This window comes from Theropithecus gelada, chromosome 11 (assembly GCF_003255815.1).
Source record: "Theropithecus gelada isolate Dixy chromosome 11, Tgel_1.0, whole genome shotgun sequence".
Lineage (NCBI taxonomy): Eukaryota > Metazoa > Chordata > Mammalia > Primates > Cercopithecidae > Theropithecus > Theropithecus gelada.
In genome coordinates, this window is record NC_037679.1 from 13,554,680 (window position 1) to 13,567,774 (window position 13,095).

General features: G+C 53.1%; 1 protein-coding gene and 1 long non-coding RNA gene across 4 annotated transcripts in view; one reads left to right on the forward strand and one right to left on the reverse strand.

Annotated features, from left to right (window-relative positions):
• The window catches only part of ZNF385A (zinc finger protein 385A), a 23,457-nt gene extending 13,153 nt beyond the window's left edge, over positions 1–10,304 (reverse strand). For 2 of the 3 annotated variants that reach the window (XM_025400834.1, XM_025400832.1), the window contains exons 1-2: positions 10,240–10,304; positions 3,127–3,263 (exon numbers count right to left, since the gene is read on the reverse strand). In XM_025400834.1, the coding sequence (XP_025256619.1) occupies positions 3,127–3,263; positions 10,240–10,249 (147 nt within the window). In that variant the 5' untranslated portion in view covers positions 10,250–10,304. Of the gene's footprint in view, positions 1–3,126; positions 3,264–3,548; positions 3,648–4,661; positions 4,773–10,239 lie in introns of those variants that run through there. The other variant, XM_025400833.1, reaches the window with a different exon arrangement.
• LOC112633978 overlaps positions 1–13,095 on the forward strand; it is an 82,809-nt gene that overhangs the window by 27,968 nt on the left and 41,746 nt on the right. The gene's annotated exons all lie outside the window — the stretch shown is intronic.

Consider the following 13,095-nt stretch of genomic DNA (forward strand, 5'->3'; position numbering starts at 1 on the left):
TCTCAGCTCACTGCAAGCTCCGCCTCCCGGGTTCACGCCATTCTCCGGCCTCAGCCTCCCGAGTAGCTGGGACTACAGGCGCCCGCCACCTCGCCCGGCTAGTTTTTTGTATTTCTTAATGGAGACGGGGTTTCACCCTGTTAGCCAGGATGGTCTCGATCTCCTGACCTCGTGATCCGCCCGTCTCGGCCTCCCAAAGTGCTGGGATTACAGGCTTGAGCCACCGCGCCCGGCCTTTTTTTTTGTTAAATTGAAATTTTTCTTTTTTTTTTTGAGTTGCAGTCTTGCTCTGTCGCCCAGGCTGGAGTGCAGTGGCGTGATCTTGGCTCACTGCAAGCTCTGCCTCCTGGGTTCACTCTCCTGCCTCAGCCTCCCAAGTAGCTGGGACTACAGGTACCTGCCACCATGCCGGGCTATTTTTTAAAAATATATATTTTTAGTAGAGACGGGGTTTCACCATGTTAACCAGGATGGTCTCGATTTCCTGACCTTGTGATCCATAAACTGAGTTTTTGTTAGGGTCTCTGCCACAATATTTATAACTTTCCCCCTGTTTTGCTACGTACTTGTCTATCTTTCTCCCCTGAATATAAGTTCTTTAATTTAGGACTGTCTCATATTTACCCTCATGTCTCCGTTGTGTCTAGAACAATGCCTTGCTTATAGTTAGTACTCAATTTTCTCAACTGTAAAATGAGGACAATAACAGCTACCCCACAGGGTTTCTTTGATGGTTGAGATATGAAAAAACAGTCTGAAAACTTAAAAGTGCAATGCAAATGTGTCTGGGTTCTTTGGGAAGAGTTTGTGGGGAGCAGCTGTGGTAGAATGATAACTCTATTTGAAGCCAGATGCAATGGGTTCAAATCATACCTTAGGCACATACTGTGTCAACTTATATAAATTACTAAACCCTCTGAGCCTTAGTTTTTGTTTTTTCGTTTGTTAAATGGAATAATAATGTCTACCTTGTTGGGTTGTTGTGAAGGTGAAATGAGATTGCAGATAGAAACATCTGCTACAGTGCCTGGCGTGTAGCCGATGCTCAATACATGTTTATGGCTAAATATGATTTGATGTGGATTATTTAAGTTGAATAAGGCTGACTTTCCCCAAACCTTTAGCTCTAGCCCACCTTCCAGGCTTCAAATTCTATCTGTAGGACATTTTGGGCTCAATGTCCTACTGGTATGCCAAATCACCATATCCTTTTTTAAAAAAAAATTTATTATTATTTTTTAAAACATACAGGCCAGGCACAGTGGCTCAAGCCTGTAATCCCAGCACTTTGGGAGGCTGAGGCGGGTGGATCACAAGGTCAGGAGTTCGAGACCAGCCTGGTCAAGATGGTGAAACCCTGTCTCTACTAAAAATATAAAAATTAACTGGGCAGCTGGGCGCGGTGGCTCAAGCCTGTAATCCTAGCACTTTGGGAGGCCGAGACGGGCGGATCACGAGGTCAGGAGATCGAGACCATCCTGGCTAACCTGGTGAAACCCCGTCTCTACTAAAAAATACAAAAAACTAGCCGGGCGAGGTGGTGGGCACCTGTAGTCTCAGCTACTCGGGAGGCTGAGGCAGGAGAATGGCGTAAACCCGGGAAGCGGAGCTTGCAGTGAGCTGAGATCCCGCCACTGCACTCCAGCCTGGGCGACAGAGCGAGACTCCGTCTCAAAAAAAAAAAAAAAAAAAAATTAACTGGGCATGGTAGTACGTGCCTGTAATCCCAGCTACTGGGCAGGCTGAGGCAGGAGAATGGCTTGAACCCAGGAGGCAGAGGTTGCAGTGAGCCGAGATCATCATGCCACTGCACTCCAGCCTGAGAGACAGAGTAAGACTCCGTCTCAAAAAATAAAAAAAAATAAAAAATAAAAATAAAAAAAAATAGATAAAGCTTTAGCTTTAGCACCACATGCTAAAGGGAATTCATCACCCTCACCGGAGACCAACTTCCTCTTCCAACCCTCTGCCTCTGTCAATGGTGACTTCCATCCAGTCACAAAGACCTGAATGCTGGAGTCATCCTTGACTCATGCCTTCTCTTCTCCCTCACCCTCAAACACCAGCTGGTCACCATGACCTGTCAATATTTCCTTGGAATTACCTCCCCCATTCTTCCTTTCTCTCCGTTCATACTGCCACTGCCACCAGCCCAGTCTGGCTTTTGAGGCTTACCTTGGGCCTGCATTGCTAGGACAGCCTCCTAACTGTTCACCTTCCTCCTGCCTCTGTTCCCTTTCATCCAGTTGCCCCACTCACTTTCCTCAAATGCTGCTCTTACCAAGTCAGTCTCTTACTCAAAAATAGACAGTGGTGGCCGGGCATGGTGGCTCATGCCTGTAATCCCAGCACTTTGGGAGGCTGAGGCAGGCGGATCACCTGAGGTCAGGAGTTTGAGACCAGCCTGGCCAACAGGGTGAAAAACCATCTCTACTAAAAATATGAAAATTAGCCAGGTGTGGTGGCACATGCCTGTAATCCCAGCTACTTAGGAGGCTGAGGCAGGAGAATCAGTGAACTCGGGAGGCGGAGGTTGCAGTGAGCCGAGGTCGTGCCGCTGCACAACAGCCTCGGCAACAGAGTAGGACTCCGTCTCATAAAAACAAACAAACACACAAATAGACAGCACCTTCCTATTTCATACTGTATTAAATCTAGACCATCTTGCCAGTCCTCCAAGCCCTATCCCATTGATCCTACCCACCCAGCTGTGGACTCCAGAGAGGTGAAACTTACAAACAGACATGCTTATTTTCTTGCTTATTCCCTCTTTCTGGATTCAGCACCTACACCCCTCCTACCTCCCTACTGTTACTACCACCAATTTAAGTCTCATTACTTCTCTAGATGGTAGGGTGATTCACTGTAGGACTAAATGGGATAATTCATATAAAACACTTAGCACAGTGTCTGGCCCGTAGCAAGATCTCAGCAAATATTAGCTATTATTATTGTTGTTAACACTACACCAGATGGCCCACAGTACTCAAAATTAACTAGAATTAAGGAATATGGGGTCATAAGAGGAGATAAAGAATTAGAAACAGGAGAAGAGGGCAGAGGTGGGTCTGAGAGGGAAAGATCGGGTCACAAGTGGATGGAGAAGGCAGGCAGGCTGCTACTTACGGTGCTGTAGTTGCTGAAGAGGCCAAGGGTAGGGGCCGGCTCGAGTGGGAAGGGCAGGATCTGCTTGAGGTCCAGCGGGGGCTGCATGATGGGGGGCTGCCGTAGCAGAGGCAGGGGCCCTGCCCGGCTCAGGCTGCCTGAAGGGCAGAGAAAACATTTTGTGGAGTAGGAAGATTAAAGCTTGGAAACCCCACCCAAACCTGCCAGTCCCACTCCCTAACCAGGGCCCCCACACTCAGAAGTGTCACCCCAGTGCACAGTGTACACACTTCCCCTGCTGGCTCCAGAGCAATGGAGCACAGTGCCCTGTGGGTCTGGGGGAGGGTGTAGACTGGTCCTTCCCTTCTGGGTGGTTTTCACTTCCCCCTTTTCCAGCCTCCCTCCCCCAGTCTCTAGGCACATTACCCAGTAAGAGCCCATACCTTTTCTGCAGGCTGCCTGCTGAACCAGCAGGACTCCCAGCCTCAAGCCCCTGGCCACCCTCTTTTTCTGGTTTTGCTCTCCCCCAGGGGATCCTAAAGCTTGGTATCACCCCAGGAAGAAGACAGTCAAGTGGGTGATTCATCCCACTGACCAGAGGGCGATATTGGGACTTAGATTTGGAGGGGGCTGCTGAATCTCTCAGATGCCCTAGAATTAGATTTTGCTGTAATTATAATTCTTTTCTTTTTTTTTTTGACACACAGCCTCACTCTGTTGCCAGGCTTGAGTGCAGTGGCGCGATCTCGGCTCACTGCAACCTCTGCCTCGTGGGTTCAAGCGATTCTCCTGCCTCAGCCTCCCGAGTAGCCGGGATTACAGGCACCCGCCACCACACCTGGCTAATTTTTTTTGTATTTTTCGTAGAGACGGGGTTTCACCATGTTGGCCAGGCTGGTTTCAAACTCCTGATCTTGTAATCCTCCCACCTCCGCCTCCCAAAGTGCTGGATTACAGGCATGAGCCACTGTGCCCGGCTTCTAATTATAATTCTTAATTAACTATTGACACCTGTGGGGGTAGGTAGCGGGTGGTTTTTGCTCTGGGAGGTGAACTACCGAGGCCATTCTCAGAGCCCCTTCTTCCAACCTTCCTCAGTCTTCCCCAAGGCCCTTTTGTCTCACCGGGAATGCTCAGCTACAGGTCCAGTTCTGCAGGAGGAACCTCAACCTGGCCTCCGGGTGGGGAATGCCTGGGTCTGACCCCAAGGGGAAATGAAAGTCCAGGCCAGCCATTCAACTACCCTTTCCTGAAACCTTTTCCTCCTCCTCTCAGAGTCATGGGAGGAACCCACCAAAGGGGCAGCCCAAAGGTCCTCAGAGCCCCTCTGGGCTTCCACTGGCCCAGCTCCCTTCTGCGACCCTGCTGTGCACCAGTTGGGGAGTTGTGGCCACCCTTCACTGCTCCAGTAACCCCCTGACAGCAACAGGGGTTCCCAGGAACAAAGGCAAACCGAGGAGGCTGCATGCTTGGCCCGTCCTCCCTTGACCTTACTAGGGCAGAAGGTCCCCAGGATCCCTTCCTGTTCCCTCCATAGAGACCACCCCCTTTCATACCTTTAGTTTCTTGTGCCTGCTGCCCCCAGGCAGTGGCCTGGCCCTGGCCCCCCAGGGGCCTGGGCCTGACAGCGTCCCCTTCCCTTGGTTCTGCCCTCTGCCCCCTCCCTTGCCAGCCCCCTCCCCCTCAGCCCAGTCAGTAGAATCAGCCAATCAGAATCCTGGAAAAGTGGGGCAGAGGGGAGGGCAGGGGAGCAGGGATTAGGGGAATCTGAGGCGAGAGGGAGGGGGTGGGGAGGGCTCAGGCACAGCTGGGGGCAGGGAGCTGGTCCAGAAAGGTCTGGAGGGGTCTGTCTCTTTCACCCCATGCCAGGGTGGGTGGTCAGGGTGACTGAGACAGAGGGGGTGTCAAGGCTACTGGGAGCTTGGGCTTCAGAATTCTCAGGGCTGAAGGACAGGGTAAGATCCTTGGTTTTGACCCTTAAGTAGCTGGTGGTCTGTATGCTTTGTGTCTATTCCCTCCTCTGTCACCTTCAAGGTTGGGATGGGGTAGAGAGAGGACACACGCACACACACACACACACACACACACTTGGGATGGGGTGGAGAGAGGACACATGCACACACACACACAGCGAGACCGACAGATGAAAGTGAGAGGATGGGAGAGTGGTAGCAGCAGGAATAGGTGACGGAGGAATGGGACGGTGACACTGAGAGATAAAAGGATAGAGAACAATGGAGAGATGTCAGAGAGTGAAATCAGACATACAAACAGAAAGACACTGCCGAAAAGCTGGACACAGGGCTACAGACTAGGGCAGACAGACTGAAAGACACAGAACAGAGACAGCAAGAAAGATAAAAGAGAAGAGAGAGGGACAGACAGACCGACGGGGCAGCTTGACCATCTCCCCTTCCTGGTCTGTCCCCTCATGGCATCTCCCCTCTGTGCTCCACCCTCCCTTACTGCCTGTTACCCAAGGCCAGGGCAGCCTTAACGAGCCCCAGGCGGCATCAGGAATGGTGAGAGAAACCTGAGTGCTCCCAGAGTCCCCTGCACCCAGCATCCACCCCCAGCAGCTGGTTTTGGGCTGGCACTTGCCCTGCCCCAGAGCACCAGAGGCTGAAGCTTGGCTTGACCCTTTCCCAGGTTCTAGATTTCTCTAGGCTCCCACTTCTTGAAGCCATCTTAAGAGGAGACAGTAGAGTTCCAGAAAAAGCCACAGAAAAAAATTTGAGGCTACTATGTGCCAGGTAATGAATTCCAAGTATTATCACATTTAACCTCTGAAGTAGCTCAATGAAGTAGCCATGATTCAATGCAGTAGCTGATAATATTTTTTCTACTTGACTTATGAGGAAATGGAGACTCAGAGAGGTTAACAAACTTGGTTGATGTCACACAGCCTGTAAATATCAGAGCTGAGATATAGATCAAGATCTGTTGGACTCTATAGCAAATTCTTTCTCTGTGCTACCTTACTCCCAAAGGGCTTGAATTTAACTGAAGCAGAGATCTGAGCACAGGCTTCTTCCATCTTGTTCAAGGAGAGGAAGAGGAGAGCAAGTTCCATGCACTTCCTCAGGTTGGAGTCCTCATTTTTCCTCCAGAGGAGGGATAGAGGAAAACAGGTAGCAGCCACTCAGTTATCTATGGCTAGCAACTCATCTTTTCCACAAACATGAGCCCTGGGTGAGCGGGGGAGGGGAGGAGAGTGGGAGAGAGGGGTCAACTGAGGGTACAGTGAGGGAAAGAAGCAGGGCGGGCAACTGGAGACAAACTGTCTCCTTCCCAGATTCCTGGGTCCACTCCATTCTGAGGTGGCGAGAGAGACAGATGGCAGCTTTTGGGTCGGGTGGGCAGAAACAGGATTCTTGGTTTCAGGTAGCCCAGGCCTCAGGCCCCTCCCCTCTTTTTCTGAGGCTAACAATAGTTGCCGCTTTTTGAGGCTTTACTATAGGCCAGGCACTTTACATACACAATCTCCCAGTAGGTGGTCCCACCACTCACTAGCTGGGTGAGCAGCTAGGTTCTCTGACTCTCAGTCTCATTTCTCATCTGTCAAATGAAAACACTACTTGCCTCACGAAGTTGTTGAGAGGATTGAACAAATTCCATGTAAAATGCTGGTATGTCACAGTGAGAACTCAATAAATATTTGCTGAATAAATGAATCTTCGTCTTATAGATGATGACAGTTGTCTCAGAAGGGGAGTTATTTGGCCAAGGTCACAGTTAGTGAGTGATGTGAACCTGTCTGTCTGGTTCCAGAGACAGGGCTTTCAAGCACTCCACTTTCTGGCTAGATCTGGAAAGGGATGGGGGGAAAGGCAGGAATATAGGAAAGGCTGGGGAGGCAGGAAATGAGTAGGAAATGCAGGGCTTTTGACTTCTAGCTAGGTAAAATCTCTAGGCAGGTTTGGCAGAAGAGGTGGAGAGCAAACTGAAGTGTGTGTAAGTGTGTGTGTGTGTGTGTGTGTGTGCGCGCGCGTGTGTGTGTGTGTGTGTGGCACCCATGTCAGGCAAGGCAGGGAGGAGCTGAGGCCTGGCTGGGGCAGGCCACTCTTGAGGGAAGCTTATTAGAGTAATTACCTCCAGCAGATAGAGCCCCACCCAGCTTCATCGGGAATTGCTAAATGCTTTATTAAAGAAAGCTCCCAACACGATTTAGAGGGGGTGAATTCCAGACCCTTGGATGGATGTCCATCTGTCCATTTTCACACCCTACTTAGCCCTGGGCACTTTGATCCTGCTCAAGTTGCCCTGTCAGCACTAACCCTCAACCAGGCCACATCTGGCTTCCTCTATTGGTTTTTTCCTTTCCCTCTTCCCCAGAAATTCGGGCCAGGTCTGGAGCCCCAGCCCCTTGGCTATTTTAGGTGGGGCCCCATGCCTCAAGCCCTGTTGGTAAAGAATGCTTAGGGAGTGGCTGCATCTGGGTAGGAATAGGAGCCAGGAAAGGTGTTAGTACAGGGCTGTGGGTTAGTGTTGGTCGGAAGACTGGGCCAGAATGAGATTAAGATCAGAGAGAGATACTGGGGTTAAAGGTGCAAGTAGTTAGGGCCCAAGGTGGTAAAAAGCATAGGGTCAGTACTGGGTTAAAATGGGAATTAGACTTGGGCCAAAGGAGAAATTGCCATCTCTTCTCTGATTAATCTCTTTTTCCCTTCGGGCCCTTTGGCCTTGTCTCCCTCCCTAGAAGTGCCTAAAATTAAGGGCGGGGTGGGAGGAAAGCTTTGAACCCCTGGGTCTTTTTTACCAAGTGCCATGTATATGCCCCCTTCTGCCTCAATTCCCCCAGCTTGGCAAGAGGCAGGCTGAGGACTGGAAAGGCTTTGAAGTCAAAGATGAAAGAGACAAGGGGGATGATTATGAACAACTACTCAAAACACCATGCCTAATAACCCCAGGGTGGATGTAGGTGGGGACTGGGCCTAGAGGGAGGAGTTGACTGGGAAGGGGAGAGCAGGGAGGCCCCTGGGAAATCTTTCCCAACTTGATTGGAAAGGGCCTCCTTCAATGCGCCCCTACCCTTACTGCACCAGGGACTCAGTTGGAAAGGATGGTATTGAAAGGCTTAGAACAGGGAACCTGAGCCCAGAACTGCCATCTTAAACCTGGGGCCCAGACTCTAGATCTTGAGCAGGCTGGCTGGGTGTCACATGCTGGGCAGGGAGGTTTTAGGGTCCCTCCAGGGCTACCATGCACACGGATTCAGAGGACCTGAGTGTTCAGAACTGAAACCTTTGTAGGGTCCCTGGGGGTGGGGCCTGAGCCCTGGCTGGCAGCTTCCTCCCTCTCTCCTTCCTTCCTCAAAGAGGGCTAAGGTGTGTGGGCTTCGCCAGAGTTCCTGCCCTCCGTGAGCTTGGCATGAGGAGGGAATTAATTACAGTGTCCTCCAGGGGGATGTGAGGGTCCCACTCGTGGCTGTGGTCCAGTTTCAGAGAATGTGGACCCAGGAATTATTCCTGTGGCTGGGGTCTTGGTCAGGCTCCAGCAAGCAGGTCCACGATGTCCTTTTCAGGGCCTGCTGACCAGGGAAAGCACGGCTTATGCCAGCCTGTTCTGGGCAAGCACGATGCTGCCTCTCGGGCTATGCCCGGGGTGGAGCCAGGGTTCAGGGATCACACAGGTTGGAGGAATGTGGAGCCTGTGCTCTGGGGGACTGAGTGCAATGTGTGTTGGTGGGGGTCACTCTAGCGTCTGGGTGGTATTCATAGAAGAGTGGGTAATAACTTCCCCTGCTGGAGAGGCTCTTGAGAAGGAGGCAGGCAACCAGTCATTCATGCCTTCGTTCAGTCATCCATTCAATAGATAGGTGGAGTGCCAGGTGGAGGGGGTGAGACATACAGGAGAGAGAGACTGAGGACACACAGGAGGAGAGAAAAAGAGATGGAGGAAGGGCAGAAGGACAATAGGTAGTCAACAGGGATAGGCAGTGAAATGAAAGAAGGCAAGAAAGGAAGACAAATAGCAGAGGGAATAAGGAGAGGGATGAGTGCAGGAGCCAGTCAAGCCGTCTGGGTACCAGCATGGAGCCAGGTGTCCTCAGCTGGGGGCAGGGAGACCACAGGTGTCTGTGCCTGGTTGGGGGGCTCCCACCATAAACAGATCCCAGAAACCGGCCTAGCCAGGGTAGAGGGCAGAGGTCAGAGCAGGCCTGTGGACTATTGTGGAGGAAGGGTGGAGGGCAGGAGCCTGCAGCCGGTGCTGATGCAGAGTCCAGAGCACAGCTAGGCCCTTTCCTCCCCCACCCCTGGGGCTCCCTTCCTGATGTAGGTCATGAGGATGGGGTGGCTGTGGCTGACGGGCTGTCAGAGCCCAGCGGGAGTTCCCATCCCCCATCCTTACCCTCTCCATTGCCCCTCCCTCTCCTGCTGCCCCCGGCCCAAGGCAGGGGTGGAGGAAGAAGAAGGAAGTCAGGAAAGAGGGACTCAGGCAGCTAGAGCAGGGAGAGAGAGGGGCAGGTCTCGGCGTGTTGGGGCAGGATGGCTGTGGAGACGGGCTCTGAGCCGCAGGAGCCCTGGAAGGACAGTTTCCCACCCCCTATCTTCCCCACCCCCTTTTCTCCCCAGCCCCTCTGCTCCCCAGTCCCTCTGCTCCCCAGCCCTCTTATCTCCGGCCCTCAGGTTCCCACCTCCCACCACACTCACCTCGAAGCTACACCCACCATCTTCTTCTTCCACCCCCCACTTCCTCCTTTCCCCCTTATCCTGGGCCCAGAAGGATGTCGGAGTGTCTAAGCTAAGGGTGGGGGAAGACGCTGGGGCGGGAGACGGGTCAGAACCTTTCCCCCAACTCCACCAAGCCAGGACCAGCCCCCTCCCCCAGCCTCTCGTAGACTGGTATATAATATTCATGAGCCTCATGAATACGCAATGTTCTAATTATGGGGCGGGGGTCTCACTCCGCTCTGCCTCCCGCTTTACCACTCCCTAGATTACCCGGAGCAGCGGCAGCCTGGGGAAGAGGGGAAGAGGGGACCCCAGATGTGGAGCCAGATGAAGGGGGAGGGGGAACCGGTCGCTGACGGGCGGCCGCAGTCACCGCGGTGCCGGGAGATGGGGGGGGCGGTGGGTGACCCACAGAGAGGAACCCAGGAGCCGGGAGCCTGGAGTCGCAGAGACCACTCACCGAGGATCATGCTGGGGACCCAGGCGCCCGGGGTTCCGCGTCGCTCTGTCCCGGGGGCCGTTCTGGCCGGGCTGGGGGTACTGGGGGAGGAGCCGGGGAGGAGCAGAGGCCGGCCGAGGCGGAGCGGGGGCGGGGCCCTCAGCAGGTGAAGACGGGAGGAGGGGACCCGGGCACTCAGGGCTCCGCGAGGGGGCGTCCTGGCCCCTCCCGCTTCCTCCCGCCCTTCTTCTTGCTGCCTGCTGGCGTCCTGGGTTTACGGTGTCACTGCGGCCAGGGCTGGGGGAACAGGACGTGTAGAAGACGGTGTGAGGTGATGGACGAAGCTGGAAACTAGGATGCCTGGGTTCCCGGGAAGGGCTGAGTCTGAGGGCGGGAAGTCCGGTTCTGGGCTGATATGGGGTGGGAAGGGGAGTCGGGGGGGGGCGGGCGGGGGTGCCTAAGTACTTTGGAAGGCGATGGGCCTTGGGTTGGGTGGGATACCTAGGTTCCCTCCAGAGTGATGGACTGAGCAGGGGGCAGGGGAAGTGCAGCAGAAATTGTGTGGGTCCTAATTTGTTGTTCTGGCTTTGGAGCAGGATGCCTGGGGGCTGGGCCTCTGAGGTGAAATGGGATGTTGAAGATGGATCCCAGGTTGAGTTCTGGCTGGGGTCTGAATGCCTGGGTCGTTAGGGAAGGTCTCAGCGAAGAGATTGCAATCAATGGACCTGAGGAGATGGAAATAGAAGCTTGTAACCGAGATCATTAGGGCAACTGGAAGATGACACAAAATTGAGAACTGAGGCACCTTGTAGAGATGACCTGGATTGGGGTGGGGTGGCGTCAGGGAGCATCTATCCAGGGCCTAAATCTGGGGCATTCCCCACTAAGGCCAGCTTCGATTGAAGAGGACTGGTGGGGAGGCATGAAGGTATTTGGTGAGGTGGAGGGGAAGATGGAGGGTAGGACAAAATGTCTGAGCTGGGGAGAATGTCAGGAGGGAGAGGAAGTACATGCCACTTGGAGGTATTCTTTTCTTTTCTTTTTTTTTTTTTTGAGACCCGAGTCTCGCTCTGTCGCCCAGGCTGGAGTGCAGTGGTGCGATCTCAGCTCACTGCAACCTCTGCCTCCTGGGTTCAAGCAATTCTCCTACCTCAGCCTCCCGAGTAGCTGGGATTACAGGTGCCCGCCACCACACCTGGCTAATTTTTGTAGTTTTAGTAGAGACAGGGTTTCACTATGTTGGCCAGGCTGGTCTTGAACTCCTGACCTCAGGTGATCTGCCTTCCTCGGCCTCTCAAAGTGCTGGGATTATTGGTGTGAGCCACCATACCCAGTCCACGCAGAGGTATTCTTAAGGGACTCCAGTACAAGGCTGGAGTCTGGGACACTGCAGATGTCTGGGGAATATGGAGCCTGAACTTGTCTATACTTGTCTCAAGAGGGAGGGTGGCAGGCAGATTTCCCAGAATGCCACACAGTTAGCTTCAGGCCAACCCCAATCAGAGGAAAAGTGGGTGGGAACTGGAACGTTTGAGGTTTAGGCAGGTAGAAGCGGAGGGGAAGAAGTCGGTGAAAGGGTGGTGGGACTGAAGTTTTGGAACAGTTTAGGAAGGGGAAAGAGACTGACACTCCTGGGTTCTGGAGGGAAATTGGGAAGGTGCAGGAAGTTTGAGTTTCTGTTTCTGGGTCCCAGCAATCTCTTGCCCTCACCCCAGTAATCTGGTTTGAAGAAAAGACCTGTTTCTGTACCTGCCAAGACACTCCAGCTCAAGGGCAAGAGAAAGCTGGGAGTGCCAATGCCTTAGTCTCCTTCTGATTCAGTGGGGCAGAGATCTCAGGTGATTGGCCTTGCTGCCCAAGTCTGGCGTTGGGAGAGGATATGGGGTTTCTGGGTCCATCAGAGGAGGTCCTCCTGCTCTGGGTCTGTCCTGCCACCATGCTGGTCAACTCCAGTATGAAAAACCCTTGCTTCTCCTTAGACCCTGCCCCTCCTTTCCTCTTCCCATTCTTTCTCCTCCTGGGTGGACTCAGAGAGTAAACAAGAGTCATTATCAGGCATGGTCGATTGGTTTTAGAGACCCCTTTGCCCTCAGCTGTTGTCCACCCTGCCACGCTGCCCCAGGGACTCTGGGTTAGGAAGATCTCAGAAGAGGGGTTGCTTAAGCTTACCAAGGGGTGGCAGCTGGCTAGAGGACGGGTGACCTTGCAGGCAGCTGGGGTGGGGGGAAGGTGTGTGGGGTGAATTCATTATTGATGAGCCCTGCACCCCGGGCTACTAATGAGCCCAGGCCGGCTGCTCTAATTGATGTCAAGAAACTTGAGACCCCCAGATCAGCTTCCCGCCTGCCAGCTGCCTCTCCTGAGCCCCCTCCCCCTCCCTGCACCCCCAGCTGCTCTGTTCACTTCCTAAGACCTCCTTTCCTTCTCCTTTTCATCTTTACCAACACAGCCAAGGATAGGGCTCAGGCCTTCCGGCCCCCTACACTTCTGGCCCCCCTACACTTAAGTCTCAAGGTGGGAGTCACACTTCCTTCGGAGGGTTGGGAGATTTGGGAAAGAAACTTAGACCAGGAGTCTGAGAATTACAGCTCAGGGAAAGAGAGGCTCATACTAGATTACGTCTGTGGCATTTCTGAGCTCAAGGAATTTCTTCCTTGTATTTTGCATCCCAGGTAAGAACTTGTCACTGTCTCAAAAGTACAGGCCCTACACAGTGACACACCCATGACACCAGCCCAGTTTCCACAGCCCACTTCCCTTCCTTATTTCCTCCTCACAACAGTGGAAGACATTTTAGGTCTGGTGCCTGAAGTTTGGCTGCTTCTACCCCCAGCTCTCTCCCAAGAGGGGGACTCCTCTTAATGTATCCAGTATGCG